This window comes from Dryas octopetala, chromosome 2, assembly GCF_963921425.1.
Source record: "Dryas octopetala chromosome 2, drDryOcto1.1, whole genome shotgun sequence".
NCBI lineage: Eukaryota > Viridiplantae > Streptophyta > Magnoliopsida > Rosales > Rosaceae > Dryas > Dryas octopetala.
In genome coordinates, this window is record NC_141367.1 from 21,781,777 (window position 1) to 21,806,659 (window position 24,883).

Below are 24,883 nucleotides of genomic sequence, written 5' to 3' on the forward strand. Positions count from 1 at the left end.
ATATTTCTTTTGGAGGAGCTAAGCTCAAGTTGTCACACAATGTAATGAAGTCATGATGCAAAAGAAAAATCAGAAGTTTCATTTGTAATTAGCATGTGTTTCCATTTGTACGTGTTGCAAATCTGAAATGGGTATTTGGTGCCAAAAGAATTATATTTTTCAGAAGAGGAATTCAATTTCAGAACATGCCTTTGAGTCCGTTTGACCAGATTTTTGGGCTTGATTGATGAGAATAAATTAATAAATTAGATTTCCAACACCAATTTTTTAACAAAACCTATTGAGGATGCGTACGATTTTATTATTGTTTTATTATTACTATTTATTAATGCTTGCTTAATAAAAGATTGTTTAAGGCTCCCAAAGTTGAACAAGGCGAATATATCGAAGACATTCATAAATGCAAGTGCCGATGATTCTTGATCCTCTTGAAATATTTTATCTTTTGTTTCAATCACACAAATATAATATGCAATACAATAATGAATGGCTCTAGCCTCTACACAATAAAGAAATACCTTGGAAGAGCTCTAGAAAATAGAATATACAAACTACTCAACTACTTATATCTAACATTTTCATGCATTCATTCATTTCTTATTCATTTTTCAACTTGCCAAGTGAATGGATAACATATTAAACAGAAAACTCATTTTTCATTTTTGTAAATTACTCTGAGTTGCACGTATTGATACATGCCTTTTATTCCCACTCGCACTTGATTGAACATACGTTGAAAATTAAAATAATGTTACAAATTAATTATATATTTATTTTGTAAAAAAAAATTTAATATAACAAATATATATCTAATACGTATATCTCTCTTTTATCAAGTGACTTGCTACATAGTGAAAGAAATATGCATATAATACACATGCATATATTGATCCAATGAATGGATAACATATTAAACAGAAAACTCATTCTTCATTTTTATAAATTACTCTGAGTTGCACGTATTGATACATGCCTTTTATTCCCACTCGCACTTGATTGAACATACGTTGAAAATTAAAATAATGTTACAAATTAATTATATATTTATTTTGTAAAAAAAAAAATTAATATAACAAATATATATCTAATACGTATATCTCTCTTTTATCAAGTGACTTGCTACGTAGTGAAAGAAATATGCATATAATACACATGCATATACTGATCCAATGATTGGATAACATATTAAACAGAAAACTCATTTTTCATTTTTATAAATTACTCTGAGTTGCACGTATTGATACATGCCTTTTATTCCCACTCGCACTTGATTGAACATAAGTTAAAAATTAAAATAATGTTACAAATTAATTATATATTTATTTTGTAAAAAAAAAAATTTAATATAACAAATATATATCTAATACGTATATCTCTCTTTTATCATGTGACTTGCTACGTAGTGAAAGAAATATGCATATAATACACATGCATATACTGATCCAATGAATGGATAACATATTAAACAAAAAACTCATTTTTCATTTTTATAAATTACTTTGAGTTGCATGTATTGATACATGCCTTTTATTCCCACTCGCACTTGATTGAACATACGTTAAAAATTAAAATAATGTTACAAATTAATTATATATTTATTTTGTAAAAAAAAAATGTAATATAACAAATATATATCTAATATGTATATCTCTATTTTATCAAGTGACTTGCTACGTAGTGAAAGAAATATACATATAATACACATGCATATACTGATTCAATGAATGGATAACATATTAAACAGAAAACTCATTTTTCATTTTTATAAATTACTCTGAGTTGCACGTATTGATACATGCCTTTTATTTCCACTCGCACTTGATTGAACATTTGTTAAAAATTAAAATAATGTTACAAATTAATTATATATTTATTTTGTAAAAAAAAAATTTAATATAACAAATATATATCTAATACGTATATCTCTCTCTTATCACGTGACTTGCTACGTAGTGAAAGAAATATGCATATAATACACATGCATATACTGATCTAATGAAAGTTTTTCTCCTTTACTACGTATGACGTATCCATACACACACTAAAACAAACTTAAAATAATAATATTAGAGTTGTCAAGACTTTTCCAATGTAAGACACTAATGGTGCGTTTGGATGAAGTAATTTGAAACTACTAAGGAATTCACAAATGACGAAATTAAAAATGACGTGATTTAAAATTCTAGAATTTGTAAATTCTCTTGTTTGGATAAATGTAATCATAATGGAATTTAAATACGAAATTTATAGAAGTTTTATAAAAGAGTGATGGTGATGATGGCAACAATAAAAATGATGTTTGTGGTAAGTTGATGATGGTAGTAGGGGTGATGGCCCACGGGCAAGGGAAGAAATGGTGGTGGCAAAAATTGGGGTATTGGAGGTGGTGGCAACGGCGACATTGGTGGTGATGGTGATGGTGGTGGCGACGGCAACGGCGATGGTGGTGGTGGTGGTGATGGCACTGGTGATGGAGGCGGCGACGGCGGCGGTGTCAGTGTCGGTGATGGTGGTGTCAGTGGTGGTGACGGTGGCGGCGATGGTAGTGGTAATAGTGGCGGCTGTGGTGGTGTTGGTGGTGGTGGCAGCGGGTAGTGGTAGTGATGGTGGCAGTGTCGGTGGTGGTGGTGGTGGTGGTAACAGTGATGGCGGTGGTGGTCGTAGTGGTGGTGGCAAAGGTGGCGGCGGTGGTGGTCGTAGTGGTGGCAAAGGTGGTGGCGGCGGCGGAGGTGATGTCGGTGGTTGCGGTGGTGATGGTGGCGGCAGAGGTGGCGGTGGCAGTGGTAGTGGTGGTGACTATGGTGGTGGTGGTAGCGGCAACATGGTGGTGGTATTGTAATTAATTGGCAAGGTGATGGGTGGACACTACTTTTTTTTTTTATAAAAATTGGAATTTTGAAAATGACACCAATTTAGGTGGAATTTAAACTTGGAATTTACAACCTTCAAATCCCAAGTTTTTTTCCACATAGAATTTACGAAATTCTATATTTATGGACCCAAACAAAGAAATTAGAGTATGTAATTTCTTAAATGCTGAGTTTTATTTAAATTCTAAGTTTTTTTTTTCCATCTAAACACACATAACTGATGTAAATATTACATGTGAATATGTCGAAGTAATAAATGAAGCTTATAATAAATCCAAATCTAACAGATATGGTAGGGTCTAAAGTTTGAAAATTTATTTTAATTTTTATTACATGTAGCCGCCGATCGAAGTAGTTAAAAGGTGTATGAAGAATTTGAGCAATTTGTTGTAAATTGACAAGAAGTAACTGAAGAAAAAAGCCAGAAATTAAATTACTGAGTGTAATTACGCGGGAAAATCTCTTACCGGACCCCACGACATGACACAATCAGTTATCCCAATCAAAATGTTCCAATAATTACGGTAGTGCCCTTGGAAACTTATTAATATTTGTCCGTCAAAAAAATAATAGAAAAAGTGACATGGCCGACCCGACCGTCACATCAACCGAATTAAGGACCTCATTTTTGTTCGGACCTACCATGAATGATGAATGTTTCAACGCTGGCAAATTGGCAAGTAAGCAACTGCCCAGCAGAATGTTAAAATGACACCACTGTCACCGTAACCCCCGAAAGTAGAAAAAAAGGTAGGCCCCAGATGGGGGCACCACCACAACATTGGTTAAGGTAGTGGGGTCCACCGGAAAAATGGTGGGGGGCGATACATTGAATATGGCCCTTTTCCCGTGCTTCTTGTCTTCCTTGATGAGATTTTTATTTTTCAATATCTAATGGCAAAGAGTGAGCGAGTGAGTGGAATGAAAGGCGAGTTCACAGCGAGTTAAAAGACGAGTTAGACTTGCACTTATACACAGACAAGTTTGTCTGGTGTTGTTTGGGGGTTTCCTTTGTGAATGAAGTTTTGGACGAGGCTAAGACTGACATTTCCGACAGCTCCTACTGGGCTTATAGGTGGGACCCGGTCTCCCCGATTTTCTGGTCCTTACCTAATTTTTGTAACATTGCTGTCTCATACGTTATCACAGTTAATTATACATCTTTGGGCCCCGCCCTTTTCTTTGCACATTTTAGAGTCCCGTAGTCTATAACCAATGCACAAGAACGGCAGTTACTATGTTCTTTTTTAATTTTTTTCTTTTTTCTTATTATATAGTGTAATTGCATAATTAAAACCCTTCAGTTTTCTTGGCCAAAAAAAAAAAAACCGTTCAATTTTAGCTTATTTTTCAAAGATTATCTATACAAGTCAAAAATCATTTTATCATCGAAAATTAATTAAATAGAACAATTTTCTATTCAGTTTTTACTTTTTTTTACAAATATGATCTTTAAACAATAATTTAGAAAATAAATCGATCATATAAAAAGGTGAATGCAACCACTCAATAACTCAATATTAAAGAGTTAAAACATAATATTTAAAGAATGAACGAATTTACTATTCAAGTTGTAGAAACAAATTTTTACTTGTCGATTATGTTGAGAGTAATGTGGAGCAATGTCTCACATCAGAAAACTAGAGCTTAGCATATGTGCTTATAAGTCTTGGGCCACTCCACCCATTGCCAATTGGTTTTGGATTGGATGCTCTAATTGTATTAGGGTATCAGAGCCAGGTTATCCGCGTGTAAGGCCTAACGGCCACACGTGCTCCTATGTCACCCAATATAATTTGTTCACGTGTAAAGCTAAAAATCTCGCCACATCGAAAAACTAGAGCTCAGCATATGTGCTTATAAGTTTTGAGCCTCTCCACTCATTGTCAATTGGTTTTGGATTAAATGCTCTAATTCTATTAGATCAATCAGGATCACTTGCATCCTTAATGTGAATTTGAAATTTACACATATAAAAGGTTGTAAATAGGATTGGTCTTGAGAGGAGGCAAGTAAAGCAAACGTCAGAGACGCCCAAATATTGAAGGCCCCAATTTTTTTAACCTCTATACATTAGAATCTTATTTTTATGATTATTTCGAACCCATAAAGTATCATAATGGACAATGAAATTTCCTTTTTCCTTTTGCACCATTTACTCTCTTATAGATTGAATACAACAGCAATAATGTGTTGGTCATATATATGTTTCACATTCGAGGTGAACCATGCTACCTTATAGTAATGATAATAACTACAAAAAACATGAGCAACCGACTTCAATCTCCATAGCTACCCTTCTCTTACAAATATATATAGATCAGGGGTCAAGATTCCAATCCCTTCCCTTCTCAGTAATGAGAAAATCAAGCATAATTAAGTAGTTTTAAATTATTTTAATCCCACCCTCCCTCCCCTTCTCTAAATATTATATAAGGAAAAAAAATGGTACTAAAACGAAATATTAATTCCTTGGTCCGGCCATTGACTTTGGGGCTATGGCCACTGAGGAAAAGGATATTAATCATATTATATACATCCTTTACAAGCAATTGACAACATAAATTTTTTGACCTTCATCACCATTAACTGACCCACAATCAAAAGACCAAGCAATTCTTATAGGTCTAAGCGTCTAACCCAAGGTTGAATAAGAAACCCCTAATTTAAGTGGCTCATTATTATATTTAATTCAATCTGAATAATTCAATTAATAATTAAGATTCAATTGACCCTACATTTCCTTATGATATTTCATAATAACCAAATTAGTTGGGTTGGGTGACTTGGGTCCCATTGATCCATTATCAATATTTTGGGTTCAAGATGGAGTATTAATTCCAAAAGTTTCCGACCCAAATATGGACCCCAAAAGAAAACCCGATTATTCATATATAGAGATCCGATCTGCTCCCAATCATACCCTTAATTACTCAAGTATTAAAAATGTTGGCAAGATGTTGCATGCTACATGTTGTTTTTCTGTGGAGTATTAAAAAAAAAAAGGTTATAAGAATAGAACAGGACCCAACAAAACCTTCATACATCATTTGTTTGAAATGATTTAAATTAAAATATTAAATAATGCTTTTAAAGTAATAATATTAATATATAATAAAAAAGTGTAACTTGATATCAAATATACACCGTTGGGTTTGAAAACCTGTGGTGTGTATGAAACAATATTAAACATGATTGTTAATGTAGTACTTGAACCATTGAATCAGGTGATCGACAAGTGGGTTGACGTACACGTACTCTGTTAGATAAAGTATTCATTCAAACTTCATTTATTGATATGATCAATGCATCTAGATCTTATGTTTCATGCACTTATAAATTAAGGTTATTATATTATAATCTAGAACGTTAGTTGATTGTATCAATTGAAGTGTTTAATTAAAAATATGTTAATTAATAGTCATGTATGAATATGGATGAATAATATTCTAGTATAAGAGCATTGCAACCACTTGGTATATAAATGTGGAAGTGTCGAAAGTAAATTAAGGAATACCTACCTTTTGAGAACGGCTCAACATGCTTATTCACCATATATGAGAACTTTTTTGGTCATTCAGACACGTTTCTTTTGTCAGTTTTATGCTCATATCTCATGCATATAATTTGAGAATTGAAAATGATCGAAGAAGCTCGACAAGTAGAGAATCTGTATTGGCTTTGTCCTTGAGAATTAAAGGGGCAAAAGAAAATTAAGGAATGGTTATGAGTGGTGCTGTTGGTTGAGGAAGACCCAATTAGAAGTCAACTTTCCACCATTACTCAGACCAGGGGTGAAGGGGCTTGCTTGGGGTTGAGATATGATGGTGGCAATGGGGGTTGATATGGGGGTTGCTGGTGGTTGAGGAGAAGAAACTAATTTACACAATTAATGATAAATGCAGTTCTTAATTTATGAGATTTATAAGTTGTCACATATATAGAATTGTAAGGGAAAACAAATTTAGGGAAAGCTAGAACACTAAAATCAGCATAGGATTCCAAAGTTCCAAACACATGGGAAGTGTAAGAGAGCATGACACTGGGGTAGCAATTAAGTCAACTAAGAATGTATCTCGCATTCAACAAAACCTACATGATATTTTTGTTGTGCAAACACCATGCAAGCAAGTAACGTTGTAATAAGAATCATAAGGCAACGACAAACTAAACAAGTTTAATGCAACAAATTGAATACAAACCATACAACAAGGGCTCTTATCTATGTAGGCGGCCTAACCCAACATTCCATCCAATTGCCATGTACCTTAATTAGCATTTTTGTGTCATTAATGTACTGTTTTTTGTTCAAATAAAGTTAAATGGAAGGGAGAGGCTTAGACTCTAACATTAGGTGTGGGGTAAACTATATTTACTATTGAAATTACGAGTTTAATATTAGGTAAAATTACAAAAGGTAAAATAGTAAAAATGTTCCTAATATACTTATATACAAGCAAGCGGTTAAAGATTTGACCAATGATCTTGAACAAATTTGGCTTGTGCCATTACAGCCACAACCCTAATACCCAAGAAATCCATAAAGAAATCAAAGAGAACCCACAAATAATATGGCATGAAATTCTACGTTATAAAACACTTTTTGCAAGGAACAAATTACATATTTTTTATTTGTATTAGAGACTTTTCAAGGGAACCATATTAGTGAGAGTTGTTAATTATATCTGTACACATTTCAAGGTAGTTTGACATGTTGACTAAACACCTAACATTTTGTTGCCTCTATCCATTCAATCTTTTGATGTTGACTTTCTATAATTGTTTTTTTGTTTTGTTAAAATTCAATGTATATACACCAAGTAGATAGATAATAGCCATTAGGCAACTCCATTTTAATAATGTGTTAAATTAAGGAACAGCATAATGGATGGTTAAGTAACCTCAGTACTACACAATTATTTTTAATTTTTTATATGGAATGGGGTCTACCTAATTTTGGTAATGAAGGGATAACGTAATCCTTCAAAATTTTCTGTTTCAGGCTTTCAGCATTATAGAATGGGTTTCCTCTTTCCCTTAATTGACTTCTTGGTAGGTCCTTCTCATGAGAGAGAGAGAGAGATTGGAAATGTTCAAATATTCTCACAAGTCACTCCCTTCTTATTCCATCACGTTCAGCATGGAGGTAGATCTTTTACTTTAATCTTATGGATGATGGGGTACATCTCCAAAAAGAACCAACCCAATATTATGTATTTTTTTTGTTTATTTGGTCCCACACAATTATGGAACACCTAAACTTAATTAGCCATTAATAACATAAGGGCCATAACACCAAAAAAAAAAAAAAAAGGAAAATTGAAAAAAGTCTCTCTTGGGGTAGACTTATTTCCAAAAGCAAAGGCCAATGGCCTAATGTGATGACCCAGTGTTAGCTCAAATACAAATATATCTACTAAGTATAAAGGGTATTTCAAGTTGGTTTACGAATAAAAAAATATTTCAAATTTATACATTAATTAATAAAAACTTACAATATAGCACGTCAAAATTTTCATCCAAAAAAATATTAAATTTCATGCTAGATATAACTGATGTGGCATTTTTAATGATACGGTGGAAGGATGGGGGGTGGGTGGGGATTTCAAATTTTTTTGGCTTTTTAGTTTTATTTCTATTTTTTCATTTTTATAAGTTTTAGTATTTTTTATTGTTTTTTTTTTTTTATCACATGGCATAAATTTGGTGTCCATATCATTGAAAATACTACATCAACTATGTTTATAATGTCATTTAATGATTTTTTGAACATAAACCTTGACCAACGTGTTATATTGTAAATTTTTATTAATTAATATATAAATTTAAAATATTTTATTATTTGTTTACCATCTTGAAATACCTTTACGATGAATGTATTTATACTTGGCCTTATTTTTTCTGATAAGAGTATATAAATATATTATATATAAAGCATATGGAATGGACCAAAGGGTGAGTAACTGAGTGTGGCTGACCTTTTACCCTTTGCCCTTTGCCCTTTGTTTGAAAATAAACCAAAACAACATAAAAAGAGATGGGTACACGTGTGTAGATGACAGTGAGCTCAAAAAGGTCACCCACCCTTACAATACAGGCAGGATATGTCAGAACATGTCCTACACACATAGTGTGGTCTAGTAGGGTTCTGGAAGGCGCGACCGCCCTAACTTAGTCTGGGCCATACCTGTTGTTTGGTGGGTCCCACACCAAGGGTAAAATTGGCAACCCAAGTAGATCTACTTGGACAAAGATATTTATTTAATAGTCTCTCATCACTAATAAATAGTTAGGGCTCAATGATAAACGGACCTCTACAGAAAAGATAAAGTTGCTATCTATGATATCTACAAAATGGACATGAGCCACGTGTAAGATACTGACAATGAAGAGAGGCGCGCCCTTTTCAACAACCAACTTTTGTCAAAAGAAAAGTGGTGGTATTAACTATTTGGCAAAATCAGAATTACAACACCACATCAATGAGTGGGGGTGGGGGACTCTGGCCCACACCACTCCCCCTTATATGAAACCAAACCAAGCAATAGCATAGTCCCAAAATGCAGCATGTACAATTTGAACTTCCTCAGGCTCCTATTTAGCCACCTCACATCACATGTCCACACAATTAGCTAGTCTCACTTTTTATCTCCCCAGATCTTCAAAGCTACAAAAGCAGAATACCTCATCAACATCACCTTCTGTATTCTGTCCTTTTGCATTTGCATATAGACAAACAATATAGGAATAAAGATAAAAAGTGAGCCACATAAATGAAGGCAACAATCTCATCAATTCCTCTCTTGCCTCCTCATCTCTCATATAAGATTCACATTCACCAGGCCAAGGCAATGAGACAAGTAGTGACACAGTTTAAATAAAAAAATTTAGGAGAGTTACCATTATATGTTCTAAGACATAAATACACATACACCCTCCTCCATTGCATTGCATATATAGGTCAAAAGACACGGTTTCACTGCTCTTTCTGGAAATTTAAACCTCCAAAAATGAAAGGAAAAAGAAATCCGCCGTTACAACCCCAAAAGAAGGAAAGGTTAGGTGGGTCTTGCTCTTCCTCTTCATCCTTGGCCATTCTTCCCTCTTTTTGTCCAACAAAAGATCCTAACTCTTTTCCCTGCATTGCCCAACCTATCCTCATCAAACCAATCAAATTTAGTTAGACTTCACCATCGACCCTGTCAGATTATAAACACAAAGTGTACATAGATGAATACACATTTCATTGGGACATTTTCCCCCACCTGCTGAACATCATTCCAAAATTGTGGGTTCAATTCCACCCAGCCTCCCTGCTGTGCTTGATCACATACTTGCATCTTCCATTTCTTCTCAGGCTGCCAGAGGGCATGTGAATTCTCATTTCCTTGGGCAAGGATCAGCCATTCCCTTCATGAGTTTACAATCCCCATCAATATCTTTCATTTGTCGATGTATGGAGGTTGCAATGTTACACCAAGGGACATCATTCTAATCACCGGCAGGTTGTTTCTTCGGTTCTGCCGGTTTCACCTGGACCACAGTGGGAACAGCATGAACATAAGGGAAGCCCGCAGGTACAAGCTGATGTGGCCCAGAGGACTGTGCAGCAAACTGAGCATGATGGATAAGAGTCTGTGAGGATAAGCCACTACCTTTCATGTTAGCAGCTGCAGCAGCCACCGCCTTTGCAGGATCAGTGGTGCTAGTAGGAGGACACGGTGACAACATCCCACTCGAGGGTGTCCCAGATGAGCCCTGTGGCTGCTGTAGCTCAGGGCGGCGTTTTGGATGATGATAATACCCACTTGAAGGAGATGCAGAGGTGGCACTATTGGAATGTGCACCTTGGGGTTGCATGTAGGAATTAGAGTAGAACAACTGGGCTTGCTGTATTGATTGATTAGACAACTGCTGCTGTTGCTGCTGATGTTGATGTTGTTGATGTTGTTGATGCTGCTGATTCTGCTGGTGTTGTTGCAATTGCTGCTTAGTTCCAGTGCTTGAAGAGGTAATATGGGTGTTGCCTAGGATCGAAGGGACATTCCTCCCACCAACAGGAGATGACTTCTGACTGGGCACTGATGGTGAGTTCTTGGCCTGCTGAGATGACAAAGAAGAAGCTTGGCCGGCTTTATTTCCTGTGGAATTTGTGGTAGTTGTCCTTGGGCTTCCACCAGCACTCTTAGACATAGACGAAGTTGTGGTAGTGGGTGAACCAACCATTATTGGAGGAGATGGGGACTGATGGCTACTAGCAGGTTGTATCCCTTGAGATTGGGTTGATGATTTTGGATTGGCTGCAAAAGAAATCTGTGTGTGGCTTTGCTGTGTACGCCCATGCTTTTGAGGAAGGTTTTTAAGGGATGATGAGGTTGACGAGGCCAGAGACGATGAAGGAACTTGGGACGTGGTTGTCCTCGCAGAATTCTTCCACTGAGGAGATTGAGCAGGACTGCTGTTGCTGTGGACTAGGTTTTGGGGGAATGAAGATAAAGCATTGGGAAACTTCGCAGCCATAGAAGAGGTTGAAGGAAGGTGATCAGAGTAGATGCTGCCATTACTCGTTGCTGGTGTCTTGCTTCGAGCTGCAGCAGAAAATTGCTGCTTCTGAAGTTGAATGAATTGCTGCTGCTGATGCTGATGCTGCAGCTGCTGCTGCTGATGCTGCTGCTGCTGCTGCTGATGCTGCTGCTGCTGCTGCTGATGCTGCTGCTGCTGCTGCTGCTGCTGATTCCTTATTTGCTGCTGCAGTTGCTGCTGTGGTGTGGGAGCATTTACAGTGCTGGCAGCAGCTGGCATAACAGAACTGGAAGCCCGGACAGGAGCAGAGCTGAGGTTAAGAGATCGTGTTGAGCTATCAATGACATTGTTGCCCGGCATTGTAGATGTATCAGTCAAATCTGGCCTGGAGAAAGCAATGGAGTGCCCAACAGTTGATGAAGCCTTCCCTGCCATGGCCTTTCTTTCCTCCTCCACATTAGAGGAATCACCTCCTGTTTTCCCTTCCTCGGGAACACGATAATTCTTCTTGTGTTGTGCTGCTTGGGCAGCCGCAGCAACAGCTATAAACTGATGATAGCCTTGCCTAGTAAACTCTGGAAGGTTCTGGAGAATTGCATGATTCTGAGCAATAGATGTAATGTCAAGGCTAGTAGCAGAGGTAGCACCATTTAGAGAAGCAAAAGACATAGCAAAAGCCTGAGATGCTTCAACCCCAGCCTTTGAGCCCTGCTGCTGCTGCTGCTTTTTTTCACTACCACTTGCACCAGTTGTACCATTGGCACTACCAATAGAAGGAGCTGTCATTATAGCAAAGTTTGGTGGGTGCATTGGCATTGCAAAATTCTGACCATAAATATTCATGTTCGCACGAGAGACTCGACTATCAGCAGTTGATGGGCTATCTTCACTGCCCATCTCAGGTTCAAGTTGACGACCTTGGTGAGGGGCATGCGGGTTCTGCTGCTGTTGCCGCTGATGCTGCAGCTGTAGTGTCTGTGAAGATTGGTTTTTTGAAGCAGGAAAGCCTTGCAAGCTTCCACTGCCACCATTAACACCACTGGCATGTGGCCTTTGCTGCTGATTTTGCAAATGTTTCTGGGATGATGAAGAACCACTGGAAAGGCTAGGGTTTTGATGACCTTGTTGACTTTGCTGCGACTGAGATGGGGGTTGCTGCTGCTGCTGAAGGTGAGAAGGATGGAGCATTTGAGAAGAATAGAAAGACCCATTAAAATAAGGCATTTGAGCATGGGGTCCTCTATAAGCCGGCGGTGCACCAACATGAGTCGGCATTGGAAATGGATATGCACTGTTCTGCAAAATCGCCAAATACTGAGGTTCGTTTCCAGGCATATTAGGGTAATTGAAGCTCATAGCTGGAGCTGCACCAGCGGTTACAGCAGCACTCATTGATGCAGAGTTAGACGCACTTGACGAAGGTGCACTACCAGCATTAGGAGACTTCACAGAACCAGGTCGGACAGAAGCAGCAGCCTGTTGCTGGCTTAAAGGGAAGATGAAAGCAGGACCATGCTGAAATACAATAAAGAACACTGCATTAATATTCAAATCCTCCCCAACAATACAATTAAACAGATGAAACAAATAATCATAAGACAAAAGAAACATACCAGTATATTACTAGGTGCCCCCTGAGGTAGAGCTTGTTGGAGCACAATTTGCTTTCTCTGTGCAGCATCAACAAGGTTGGCTGCTTGTGGAACTTTTTCCTTCCCAGATTGCCCAGGAAACATAGCAAGCCCCTGTCCCTTGTCCTGTGCAGAATTCACCACCCTACCAGGAATATTCCCATGCAATTCGGAGGGCAATACATTGGGATTGCAGTGCTTGGGTCCCCCATAAAGAGATCCAGCACCAGCTGCTACTGGCCAGAAAGGATTCATCCTCGCAATTTGCTGGTGATAGTATATATTCCTTGCAATGTAGCAATGGGTTGCACACCTCTTTGGCCGAGGTTGATTAAAAAGCAAATGTGGTGGCTGCGCAAGGTCAAAAGTTCATTAGAAATAGAAATACCACACAGCTTGAAAGAGTTTCAAGAAGAAAATGAGGTCTTGAAAAAAAAACCAAAATTGACATACTTGTATAGCAGCTGAAGAAACGGTGCTCCCATCCATGGATACAACTCCTTGTAAAGGTGCCATATATCTGCTGATGAGAACACAGTCATTTCCCCAAAGAAGTTTATCAAAAAAATAACAAGGGCCATACGCTAACACCCCAACAAAGAGCAAGCAACAAATAACAAAATAACACGACCGTACCCCATTGGAGGAAGCCCGCCTGGCCAGCTAGCCACAGACATTGGCAAAGGTACAGAGCTCGATTGGACTGAAGATGAAGAAAAAGAAGACAAAATCATTGAATAACCCAAATGGGTCAGTCAAAACTCCAAAAACCCAAAAAGAGGAAAGAGAAGAAAGAAATGAATGCACAAAGTAAATTACCAGTTTTCTCAGTACTTTGCTGCTGCTGCTGCTGCTGCTGCTTAGTAACATGCTGGTGCGGCTTATTTCCACTAAAACTAGCATTCGCACTATCTCTATCAGACTTCTCCAAATCAAGCTGGAGATCAATATTCCTTTCTTTCCCAACAACCCCAACAATAGGCTTCTTGAACTCAGCTTCTTCCACTACTAGTGCTTTGGACTTCTCAGTTTCCACATTTGCAGGCTCTTCCTTGCCAATTTTCAGAGCTTTGTCTTCTTCTCTAGTCATGGTCTTAATTTCCTGCACACAAACAGTGACCTATTAATTCATTTATTAAATTTCATTCACACATCACCACCAAACCCAACAGGAAACGCTATGCAGCAAGTGGCAGAGGTGGTGGCCCACTCACCGTTTCTGCATCTATGACCGTAGGCTTAGGATCCACTGAGCCAAAATCAACCTCACCATCCCTTTCTGGAGAAGATCTCAAAGGAGGAGGAGCCTATACACATCAACCCCAAAAAAAAGTCCAAGATTGAAAATTTATCCTTAAAAAAATAAAAAATAGAAGATAACATCTTGTTAAAACAAGAAGTTCCTCACCATCAGATCTATCTGAAACTTTTCTTCTCGCTGGTTCTCAATCTCAGAGATGGTCGAATTTCTGAGTTAAACCAACAGAAACAAAAATTAGAAAAAAGAAAAAGAAAATTCAGAACCCAATATTTCTTTTTCCCATTCCCAAAAAAAGAATCAATCTTTGATGCTCACGCTTTAGTCACTGTCATTTCCTCACGATTATCATCCAATCTGAGCCCAGGAGATTCCTTCTTGGGCGATTGAGGTTCTTCTTTGCTTGCTTTAACATTTTGACTCTCCGATTCATCATTAGCAGGCTTTGAATCTGAGACGGCGTTGTTGCTCTCCGGCTTAATTGACTGCGGCTGGGCGTCCGTCGAGGCGGGAACACCGTGAGAATTGGCCAAATCGTACGAAAACCCACCATTTTCAGCTGCAGATCCTTGGTTTTTCTCCAAATTCGGAGATGAAGTCTCGATTTTTGCAGGCTGATCAGTCACCATCTTCGTTGTAGACGAAATGGGACTGTTCTGAACGGTGAAAATCGACGGGTTCTCGTCGTCATACTTCACGGGTCGCGGCCTTTTCCTCTTGGGTGCTGTCGAATCGTATCAAAGACAGAAAATTTCCATCAGTCAGCCGTAAAAAACAAGAGCCCAGCTCTGTTTGCTCACCGAGAAACCAAGCTTTCAATTCCTTTTCCCAGTCTCTCAGTAACCAAACAGAGCATTGGGGCGGCGAGCAAGAAATGAATTAAGAGCCAGCTCCAAGAGCTTATGTACCCACCAACAGCGGACATAGAAGTGACAGAGGAGCTAGAATTCTGAGGAAAAGCCGATGACGTTAACTGAGGTGGCACACACGGCGAGTTTGAAATCGGCGATGAAACTCTGGATTTGGCATCGCTGGCTCCTCTGGATTCAAACTTAATTGAATCGGTGGTGGCTATAATTTCTTGCTTTGACGGACCCTGTGGTTGCCTCATCATCCCGTACAGCACCTCAGCAATCTCTATTTCTATTTCGTCCTGAGCTGAAGACAAAGACTTCGTCGCCGTCGATGACATCTTCGGCGGCCGAAGTTTGGGTCCGTTGGGCTTCTACAACAGCAGAGAAAATCGTCACTACATGTCAAAGAAATGAACAAAAAAATCAGAGAAATAGAATTGAAGGAAATTTAAGAACACCCACCAGCTTCTTCCGAACCGAAGCGTGGGAAGAAGAAGAAGGCGAGGTCGGAGCTGGAGCTGGCATCGCCGATATGCTGGGTCGAACGGGTGACGTCGAAGCTTGGCGGTGAATTTGGTCTCCCACAACCCCACAACTCGAAGGCCATTCATGAGACCTCTTCGTAGAAGCTGTAAAAATCAAAAGCCCAAAAAAAGACAAAACAAACATATCAGAATCCCAGAATCCATTAATTCCTTTCAGCTCTTTTGCTTTTCTATAATCACTTCTTAGCCGCTCTACCTGACCGTGCTTTTCTCGGTACGGACACGCCAATCATTTCGTCGGTGACCTTCAACGCCGGCAGAGCTCTGAAATGCTTATTATTCACCGGAGGGAAGGTCTTGCGGTGAGTCAACAACGAAGACGATGACATGGACACCGAGGATGGGTTCGGCGGAAGCATCCGAATCGAACCTCCACCTCCACCTCCGTCATCATCTTCATCTTCGTCTTCATCGTTCACACTCTCCTCCGAACTATCTTCGCCGCCATCTTCCCTAATACTTCCGTGCATCAATCTGTCGCCGCCTCTCCGCCTCTTGCTCCGGCTCAACCGATCCCGGTCTCGGTCGCGGTCTCTCTCCCGTTCTCGATCCCGATCCCGATCTCGATCTCGATCCTTCTTCCCGCTCCCTCGATCTCTCAGCCTCGAGGTCTCCTGTAACTCCGCCGGCCCATCGTCCTCTGCAAACAACCAAACAAAAAAACCATAAGAAACAATGAAAAATCGAAAACTGGGTATTGGCAAGAGGGCTTAGATCTGGGGAGAGTCGGACCTGGGGAGTCTCTGAGACTGCTGCTTCTGTGTCTTCGTCTTGACAAGCCATTTGTGGCCGCCATAGTTGCTCTCCTCGCGTCCCTATTCCTATCCATCTCTGCTGTAATTATCTACCACCGAATCAGCTACACCCACAACACTAATCCCATCTCTCATAACCGGAAACCCACCATAATTCGCCGGAAAATTCAGTCAAACCCCACCGGAGAGTATGGAAGCTCCTAGCTTCGAACACGTTTTCAATGATCTCCCACAAGCCTATTCACAGAGAAGACTTAAGATCTCAGCTTTCGCTTATCTTCTTCACCTCTCACACTCTCTCTCTCTTCCAGCCCCCCTTGCCTTTCTCTCTCTCTATTTCCAACTCTGTCTTCTCTTCTTTTTGTGCTCTCTATCAGTCTATCTCATCCTCTTTTCCCCTATTTCACTCCGAGCGAAACCCACTCCAAACCATCATGGACGGCTACGATACATAAGCCACGACACATCGTCCAATCTGGACCGTATATTTCACGACACACCGTGCGGTCACGATTGGCCCAAACCAACATGGCAAATTCCTCACCGTTCAATCTAGTACCTTAACATTTTCTGCCTGGTACCGCCACGTGTGATAATTTTTTTTTTCTTCCTTCCCAAGCTTCCATGTTTACTTCCTCACTACCGATTTGGTACCTTTTATAATTTATACTTATAGTCTTATACACATCATAAATATATCATGGCCAAACAAAAATCATAAATATATCAACAAATATTTAATAAAGATAATATTAATTGTTTTATATATTTATATTTTATTCTTCTCATAAACAAGAACACTGTAGCCTACGAATCCACGATCAAAGTGAATATTAAAAGAAGGCCTGAAATTGGCCAAAGCAACGTCGTTACCGGCTATTTCCGGTTAGAGAGACCTCGGTAAAAGCAACATGACGATCACAAGGAATCTACATGACCGCAGATGATATCGTTCCAACCGGTCAAATTCATTATTCCGGTCCCACGTTTTGTGTTTTTATAATTATATTTTTCTTTCCAAAAATTATATATATTATTTATTTCAGATGATGGCATATTCTAACAATTTCCATAATCGACCAAGTGGGACCCGCCTTAATGGAACCAGATGGGCATTCAACGCACGGATCTCTCCGTTACCAGGAACCGAACTTTATTTGCCGTTGGATCTTGCTCTGACGTGGCGATAAGTGGGTATTTAAAGAAACCCCAAACCCAAATTCGTCCGAGCTGGCACCAAAACTAAAAAGGGTCGTGCGTGTCGATCAGTGCGCCTCATCTTAGCCGTCCGCTCCGGTCCATCTAGCGGTGGATACGTGGGGGAAGGAAAAAACTCGAGTCACGGTCACGGAACTTCCGAGAAGTGTGGGTCCCACGTTAGCTGCCGATCTAGAAATTATTTCCTCGCGTTGGCCTATTGTCACGTTCGTGGGATATGGCAGCTTAGTGTGACGTGTTCTGGGTCCAACATTTATATTAAAAAAAATTGATATATTTTATTTTTTAGTTTTTTATTGATAAGTCACTATATATAATTTGTTTTAAAGCTGTTATTTGCACACTTTTTTTTTTTTCACACATTTTTTTCCTACACATCTCTCACCATTTTTAAAAATGTAAAATTTTTCTTCAACACACTCTTCTCATTACCAAAATACCTTCTATCTCATTAATCTTACTAAATTTCTCTTACACACTCTACTCAATCTATTCAAACAATACACACACACACACTTCAATCATTTCAGACAATACACAACCTCACGCCCACCCTATCATAGCCAAGAACACATCCTGTATACTTACATCGTCATTGGAGCCGTCACCACCGTCGTCAACTCAGCCATCGAAGTTGCCGTCAACTCGCCACAGTCAATCCGTCGTTGGTGGTCTCACCATCTTACTACAACATCATAACCATTTTTGTCAACCTATAAATATGTCTTAAGGTAAATTATTTTGATTCATATGAAAATCTAGGCTTTTTTATCAAATTTAAATTGGTTAATTCATCCCAAGACCTCTTTTTTTTTGTTTAGATAACTTGGAGTGCGAGTTTTCTGGATTTCAAGATTGAAATTTCGAGTTTGGATTATAGGAGTTCGCAGGTTGTTTGACACTGGTCTACCGAATATTTCAGTTTCGTTCGGTAGTAAGCTACCGAACATTTCAGTTTTGTTCGATAGTAAGCTGCCGAACCTTTCAGTTTCGTTCGACAGCTTACTACCGAACGAAACCGAACTATTCAGCAAACCAGTGTCGAACGACCTGCGAATTCGAAAATGAATAACCAGAAAATTCACTATTGCACTTTTAAAAACCTCCAAATCATCGCAAAACAAACGAAAAAGGTATTGAGATGAATTAACTAATTGAAATTAGATAAGAAAGCATTAGATTTACATTCAAATCCAAAAAATTTAGGTTAGGGCATGCCTCCAACTTCCAATGGCTATGGTGGAAAGAGGATGCATGGTGATGATGAAGGCGGGTTAACGGCGTGAGGTGGGTGTTGGCAATTTTGGGATGGAGGTGAGGTCACGGGTGGGGTGTGTTTTGGTTGTGGTTGTAGGTGAGGTTGAGGGTGGGGCGTGTAGTTGTGGTTTATGAGTATTGGATTTGGGGTGTGTAAAAAGAGTTTTTTTTTTTGTTTTTTTTCTTTTCAAATGATGTGGATTGTCTTTTAAGGTAATTTCTCTTTGTGTCAATTAAGTAATTTCACAAAATAAGTTGGTGAAGGTGTGAAAAAAAAAAAGTATGCAAATAGCAGCAATCTTTATTTTTGTTATAAACTCAAATTATTAATTTATTTATTTTTAATCCACAATATGTATTTTTAAGTCACCAAAAATATTTTCAAGTCACAATTTAAGAAAAATTAAATATATAGCATTTAATATTATTTAAATTCAACATACCCAAGTTTTAGTTAAATTAAATTTTAAATTCGAGAGTTTAAAATTTATGGTGTAATGTTTAGAATTTAGGGTTAAAGCTCTCAAACCTTAAATATGAAGTCATAAACCTAAACTCTAAATTCTTATATTTTAAAATAATATTATATCATTCAAATAAAGTATAATTATATGAAATTATATAATATATCATAACAAAATAAAATGTAATTTTTTACATACTGTATCATAATAAGATAAAAATATAATTTTATGAGTTTTACATATATTGTCAGAAAAAAATTTAATTTTAAATCACTATGACTTAAAAATAAATAAATATTTTATATAAATTTTTAAGTGAAATGTATAATTTTTTATTGTTTTTTTGTTAATTTACATTTTTTTAAAAGAAAAGCAAACAACCTACACGGGCGGTCAAATTTTACAGCGCAGTTATAAAAGGAAATTTATAAAAGGTGGATAATAGATACATATAAATAAACTAAAAAAAGCGCTTTCCGCCTCTCACTTCAAGCGCTTTTATGGCGGAGGAGTTCACATTTAATTACCCAGATATGATAAAGTTGTTCATCCGTGGCAGTGTCATTTTCTCCACGTGTCGACGTATTATTTGGACACGTACCTCTTAATTTGCTGATTCGTCGCCTCGGATCTTGCTATTGGTTACTTTTCTACGCTCACAAGCTGGTAAATATCTTTTTTCTCGGAGGTGAAGCGATAACCTCACCCACCGGTGACGGTTCAGTTCGAGCAGCAGTGATGCAAAGTCTTACGGCACAGCTGGGTGGGTTAATTAGTGCTCTCCTTAAAAAAGTATAAATCTAGTAGACAAGTGTGGCCACGTCGGACTGGGCCCACTTGAAATGGTTGACCCACCATAATGGATCTCTTTCTCCAGCTTTTGTCGCTTTGCTAGAGGCTTGGCTTTCATTCCCTCGCGATCGTGAAGTTCCCCGAAGCCTCGCCACATGTCCGAAAACGGTGCTACGTCATCTGCCTACGTGGCTCTGTTTATGGCCGTTACGTACGTAACCCTAGCCGTCAACAACACCACCACACACATAATAACATAGTCACCAGTCACTACTACCCATTCAATTTTTTTTTTTTGTAGAACACCACCCATTAATTGATAAATAATTAACTACTAAATGGATTTGATTGACACATTATATAATATTATAATACAGTCCATTTGCTAACACAATAGCATTATAATTTTGTCACAAGCAAACTTAGAATATAATTAAAATTTCTTAACCAAATAATAAAATAATTAATTCGATGGTGTTGCATAATTGCATAAGCATTGCAATCAATTATGGGCTGCCCAATTGGGATATATGCATAAATGAAATGGGAATTTGTTACTTGGGTAAGTTATAAAACAATGCCATACTAGCTAGCTTTCCTTGAACTCTTCTATGTTCTCCAAAAACCACATGTTTGATTTCATGAGGAAAATGACAAGTTATCAGCTTTGATGCGTATGTAGCTAAGCATGGACTATGCATCATCTCATTCATGAATCAAATCTAAAACACAATTTAAAGTGACTGCGGTACTATTGAAAAACAATCATCATGTTAATTGATTAGGCTTTAGATTTCCTACATTCCATCCTTTTCAATGTTTTCATAGAAAAAAAAAAGAAGATGAACAACTGAATGGTGTTTAGGGCTTTGTGATGTCACTGTCGAACTTAGGCTTGGTGCTTGGTGGCAGTCACCTATTTGCAATGAATAGGGATTGTAAATGTGTAATAGCTGCAAAGTCGCATAGGTCACCTAGAATGTAGGTTTTATTTACCTACCTCCAATTTACTTACCTGAAATCAACATAAAGTAATTAATTACCAGGTTTAGATCGATTGACTATTTACTTTACAAAAATTTCACAATTACAAGATTTGCTAACATAAATGATATACATGTAAAGTTAGTGTTAATAGTTAGGATTATAAAAGAAGAAATACTATTTAAATGAGGACATTTTGATATTTTCACATGGTTTATTCACACCATTGTTCTCTATAAGATACATTTTTTCTCATTTTACCTCATGAAATTTAAATTTTCTCAAATTGTCACCTGAACTTCACACAGTTGTTGTAAAAGATCATATGCCGTCAACTCTATCAATTTTTCTTTTAAAATAGCTGAAGTGGCACCTATATGGCATGAGTGAGACTCTTTTTTAGTTATGTAAAATCCACGTGGACAAAAAAAAATATATTTAAACTAAAAAATAATAAGATCCATATCAATTTTTTTAATTTTTTTTTGTCCACATGGATCTTACATAACTAAAAAAGGGTTTTATCCATGCCATATAGGCGCTATGTCAAATTTTTTAACAGAAAAATTTATAAAGTAAATGACATAGGGTCTTTTGCAATAACTGTGTGAAATTTAGGTAATAAACTGAAATGATTTAAATTTTATGAAACAAAGTGAAAAAAATATATCTTATAAGAGCAATAGTGTGAATAAACTTTTTATAAAAGTGATGTTGTTAGAACTGAAAGTTGCTATGTAAATTATATATATCCAATTTTAGACACGCAAAATAAAAAAGACCAATCATGACTGGCTTGCCATAATCTTCAGGCAATGGCAAGTTGGCAACCATCAAATGCAATCTTATTCTAGTTCTTGTTCTTTCTTAGCTTACTTTAATAAATGAAAAGAAAAATCTAGTTCTTTCTTGTAGGACTCAGCACATTAGTTTATTGGTATATCATATAAAATAGTTAACTAGTCAATAAAAAAAGTGAGAAAACATTTTTTTTAATAAATATTTGTTAACAGCTAAGAAATATTATTATATAGCACTTTGTTTATTTATTTTATAGTATTATATTAAAAAAATTCAGGTAGGACCGTAGGAATGAATAAAACTATAATATATAAAAGCAAACCTAGAGTATGATGCTCATAGAAAAAACCCTTAGTATGAGTCTATGACACAATATCGAGAAGCTGGCTAGCAAAGCTATGTGGACCACAAACCCCAATACAACCTATCAATTGAAGCACGTCCAATAAACCCCAAAAAAAGGAAGGAAAAAGACCAAGCATTTTGGTAGTCTAATTCGGCTTAAAATTTTTTTTTTTACAGTGCATTGGTGCAATGTTTAAAAGACAAAAATGCATGAGAAAGGTCCACAAAGTGGGACAAAGCGTGTAGCATCATACAGTGACTTTTACATGACTTTGTTTTTTAATTTTCTTTTATTATAATCCAATCCAGTTTTGCCTCTCTCTCTCTCTCTCTCTCTCTCTCTCTCTCTCTCTCATACTATTGTCCTTGTAGTTGTATCCGAGTTTTGAGCCCCAGAAAGGGGGCCCTATCTCCTCTTTCATTTGCTAAAATACATGGAACCATTCTTTAAAGAAAGCACATAACATTTTAAATAATATTCTATTGGAATTTGGATTATTTTGACCTAACCTAGCAATGATTCAAATATTTTATTCACTAAAATATTAATTTCAGTGTGATAGTGGCACACGACAAGTTCGTTCATGCTCTATTACTAAAAAATATAAGAGAGAAAAGAACACAATTATCTTGTCTTCAAATCTCAAGATCCAAGCTTATGCTTTGGACAAAAGGGTCAAGTAATCTTCTTTTGAGAAATTGCTAAGGGTTGTGAACTAAGTCATGTGACAAGAAGCAAGGTGGTAATTTTGAATTTTGGATTAGTTAGCATGTCGCCCTTGGTATATGTATTGGGTTTGTTGCCTCTTAGAATGGGGTACAGAGGATGTGTGACATGTACATTTTTGTTTATTTTAATTTTCGCATTAGTAATTTAGTACAAAGGATGACTTCAATTACTCCTAAAGTGTATTTATTATGCCCAAAAATAGCTGAGCAATCAATCGTCAATAAGCTGAAGTGAACTGGCTTGAGATTTTTCTTTTCTTACTCGGAGTGACCAAATAAGCTTTTATACGAACGATTCTTTTGCAAATATTGAGTGGTTAACGAAGATATACTTGTGTGGTGTCACCCAAAATTTTTACGATGTATGAGTTAATAGTATGATTTTAATATCAATTGATAGAATATGTTTAAAGGGTAATTATACATATCAAGAAATTGTAAGTTGATAATTTATAGTGAGTGTAAATAATCTCACTTTCGGTAACTTTTCCGTGTAAAATGCATTTAAGGCAACATTGTAGTGCCTTAGATGTTTCCACATGCTATGATTTTGTAAAAGAGATATTAAGTAGTTAACTAGGGAGTATTCACAACTCAGATTTTAATAGATTTTAAAATTCATAGAATCCATCGAAATTTAGGGGAATTAGCTGAAATTCTCATGAAATTTGTTATGGATAAAAAATGCATGTAAATCCATTAAAATCTTTCACTTAATGAAATTTAAAACTTTTTTAGAACACATAGATTTTATTAGAATTTATTAAAATTTGAGTTGGTGACACCTTGATTTCTTTGGAATCCATTAAAATCTAAATTTAGGACACCTAGATTTCATTGAACTTTTAAAATCCAATCCAAGTTGGGGACACCCTTTAAGGCACACGTGTGGTGTTACACTGTTACCTAAAAGCTCTGACGTATGAGTTAGTAGTAAAATCTTAGAATAAATTTGACAGAACCTGTGTAAGGGTGATTATGCATACTGGGAGATTTTAAGTTGGTTAATTCATATTAAGCGTAAACAACCCTCGTTTTTTGTAACTTTCCCGTGCAGAATGCATTTAAGAAATATTTTAGTGCCTTAAATTTTGCCACATGCCACGATCCTATAAAAGAGATGTTGAGTAGTTAATGAAGGTACACATGTGTGGTGTCACCCAAAGACTCTACGATGTAGAGTTATTTACATTCACACCCCCTGAAGTTTATCCTTTTTTTACATGCACCCTCTGGTATTTCAAAAAGATATTGACAGTGTTAACATAGGCTTACATGTGTGGTGTCACTCAAAGACTCTGCAATGTATGAGTTAGTAGTAGAATCTTAGTATCAATTTGACATAATCTGTGTAAGGATGATTATGCATACCAGGATATTGTAAATTGGTTCTTTTATAGTGCTAGAGTAAATAACCTCATTTTCCCTATAAAAAAATCAACTGGTTGTTAACAAAGGCACATTGGTGCAGTTTCAACCAAAGATTCACCAATATCTACGTTAATAGTGGAATCTTAGTATCAATTTGACATAATTTGTGTAAGAATGATGCTACATACCTAGAAGATTGTATGTTAGTTATTTATAGTGAGAGAAATTGACCTTACTCTGGATAACTTTCTCATGTATAATGAATTTAAGGTAATATTGGAGTGCAATGCTGCCACGTAGACACGCTATGATGCAAATGTTTGTTCGATGAGGACTACAATTCGCTTCTTTCAAGAGTTCATCTATCATACACACATGTATCGCATACACACACCATCCAAAGGTGAGAAATTGCACACCATCTGCATGATCTAAGAGCATCACCAATGAAATGAGCAAATGATGAGGTAAACTTTATTTGGAGTG

General features: G+C 37.2%; 1 protein-coding gene across 4 annotated transcripts; it reads right to left on the reverse strand.

Annotated features, from left to right (window-relative positions):
* Window positions 1–9,658: 9,658 nt before the first annotated feature.
* On the reverse strand, window positions 9,659–16,794 carry TIC (time for coffee). Of its 4 annotated transcripts, none has more exons than XR_015120189.1 (13): window positions 16,414–16,794; window positions 15,878–16,321; window positions 15,599–15,765; window positions 15,195–15,507; window positions 14,601–15,006; window positions 14,433–14,493; window positions 14,239–14,331; window positions 13,844–14,126; window positions 13,661–13,727; window positions 13,478–13,544; window positions 13,007–13,375; window positions 10,136–12,908; window positions 9,659–10,022 (listed from the first exon to the last, which is right to left on the reverse strand). XR_015120189.1 is itself a non-coding variant. In XM_086230692.1 (13 exons), exons 1-13 carry the CDS (start codon window positions 16,508–16,510, stop codon window positions 10,366–10,368), a joined length of 4,788 nt encoding a protein of 1,595 aa, XP_086086818.1. In that variant the 5' UTR covers window positions 16,511–16,794; the 3' UTR covers window positions 9,659–10,365. The 4 variants fall into 4 exon arrangements, 3 of the variants coding, with proteins under 3 accessions (XP_086086818.1, XP_086086817.1, XP_086086816.1); XM_086230692.1 differs by having other exon boundaries at window positions 9,659–10,403; window positions 10,526–12,908; XM_086230691.1 differs by having other exon boundaries at window positions 9,659–12,908; window positions 15,195–15,504.
* Window positions 16,795–24,883: the final 8,089 nt, after the last annotated feature.

Excerpts from the sequence above, each read along its gene's own strand:
- TIC (XM_086230690.1), bottom strand. The coding sequence starts at position 16,510 with ATGGATAGGAATAGGGACGCGAGGAGAGCAACTATGGCGGCCACAAAT. Across the intron at positions 15,766-15,877 it reads ACCGAGAAAAGCACGGTCAG|CTTCTACGAAGAGGTCTCAT; the intron begins GTAGAGCGGCTA and ends TGATTTTTACAG. Across the intron at positions 13,376-13,477 it reads TTTCTTCAGCTGCTATACAA|CCACCACATTTGCTTTTTAA; the intron begins GTATGTCAATTT and ends GACCTTGCGCAG.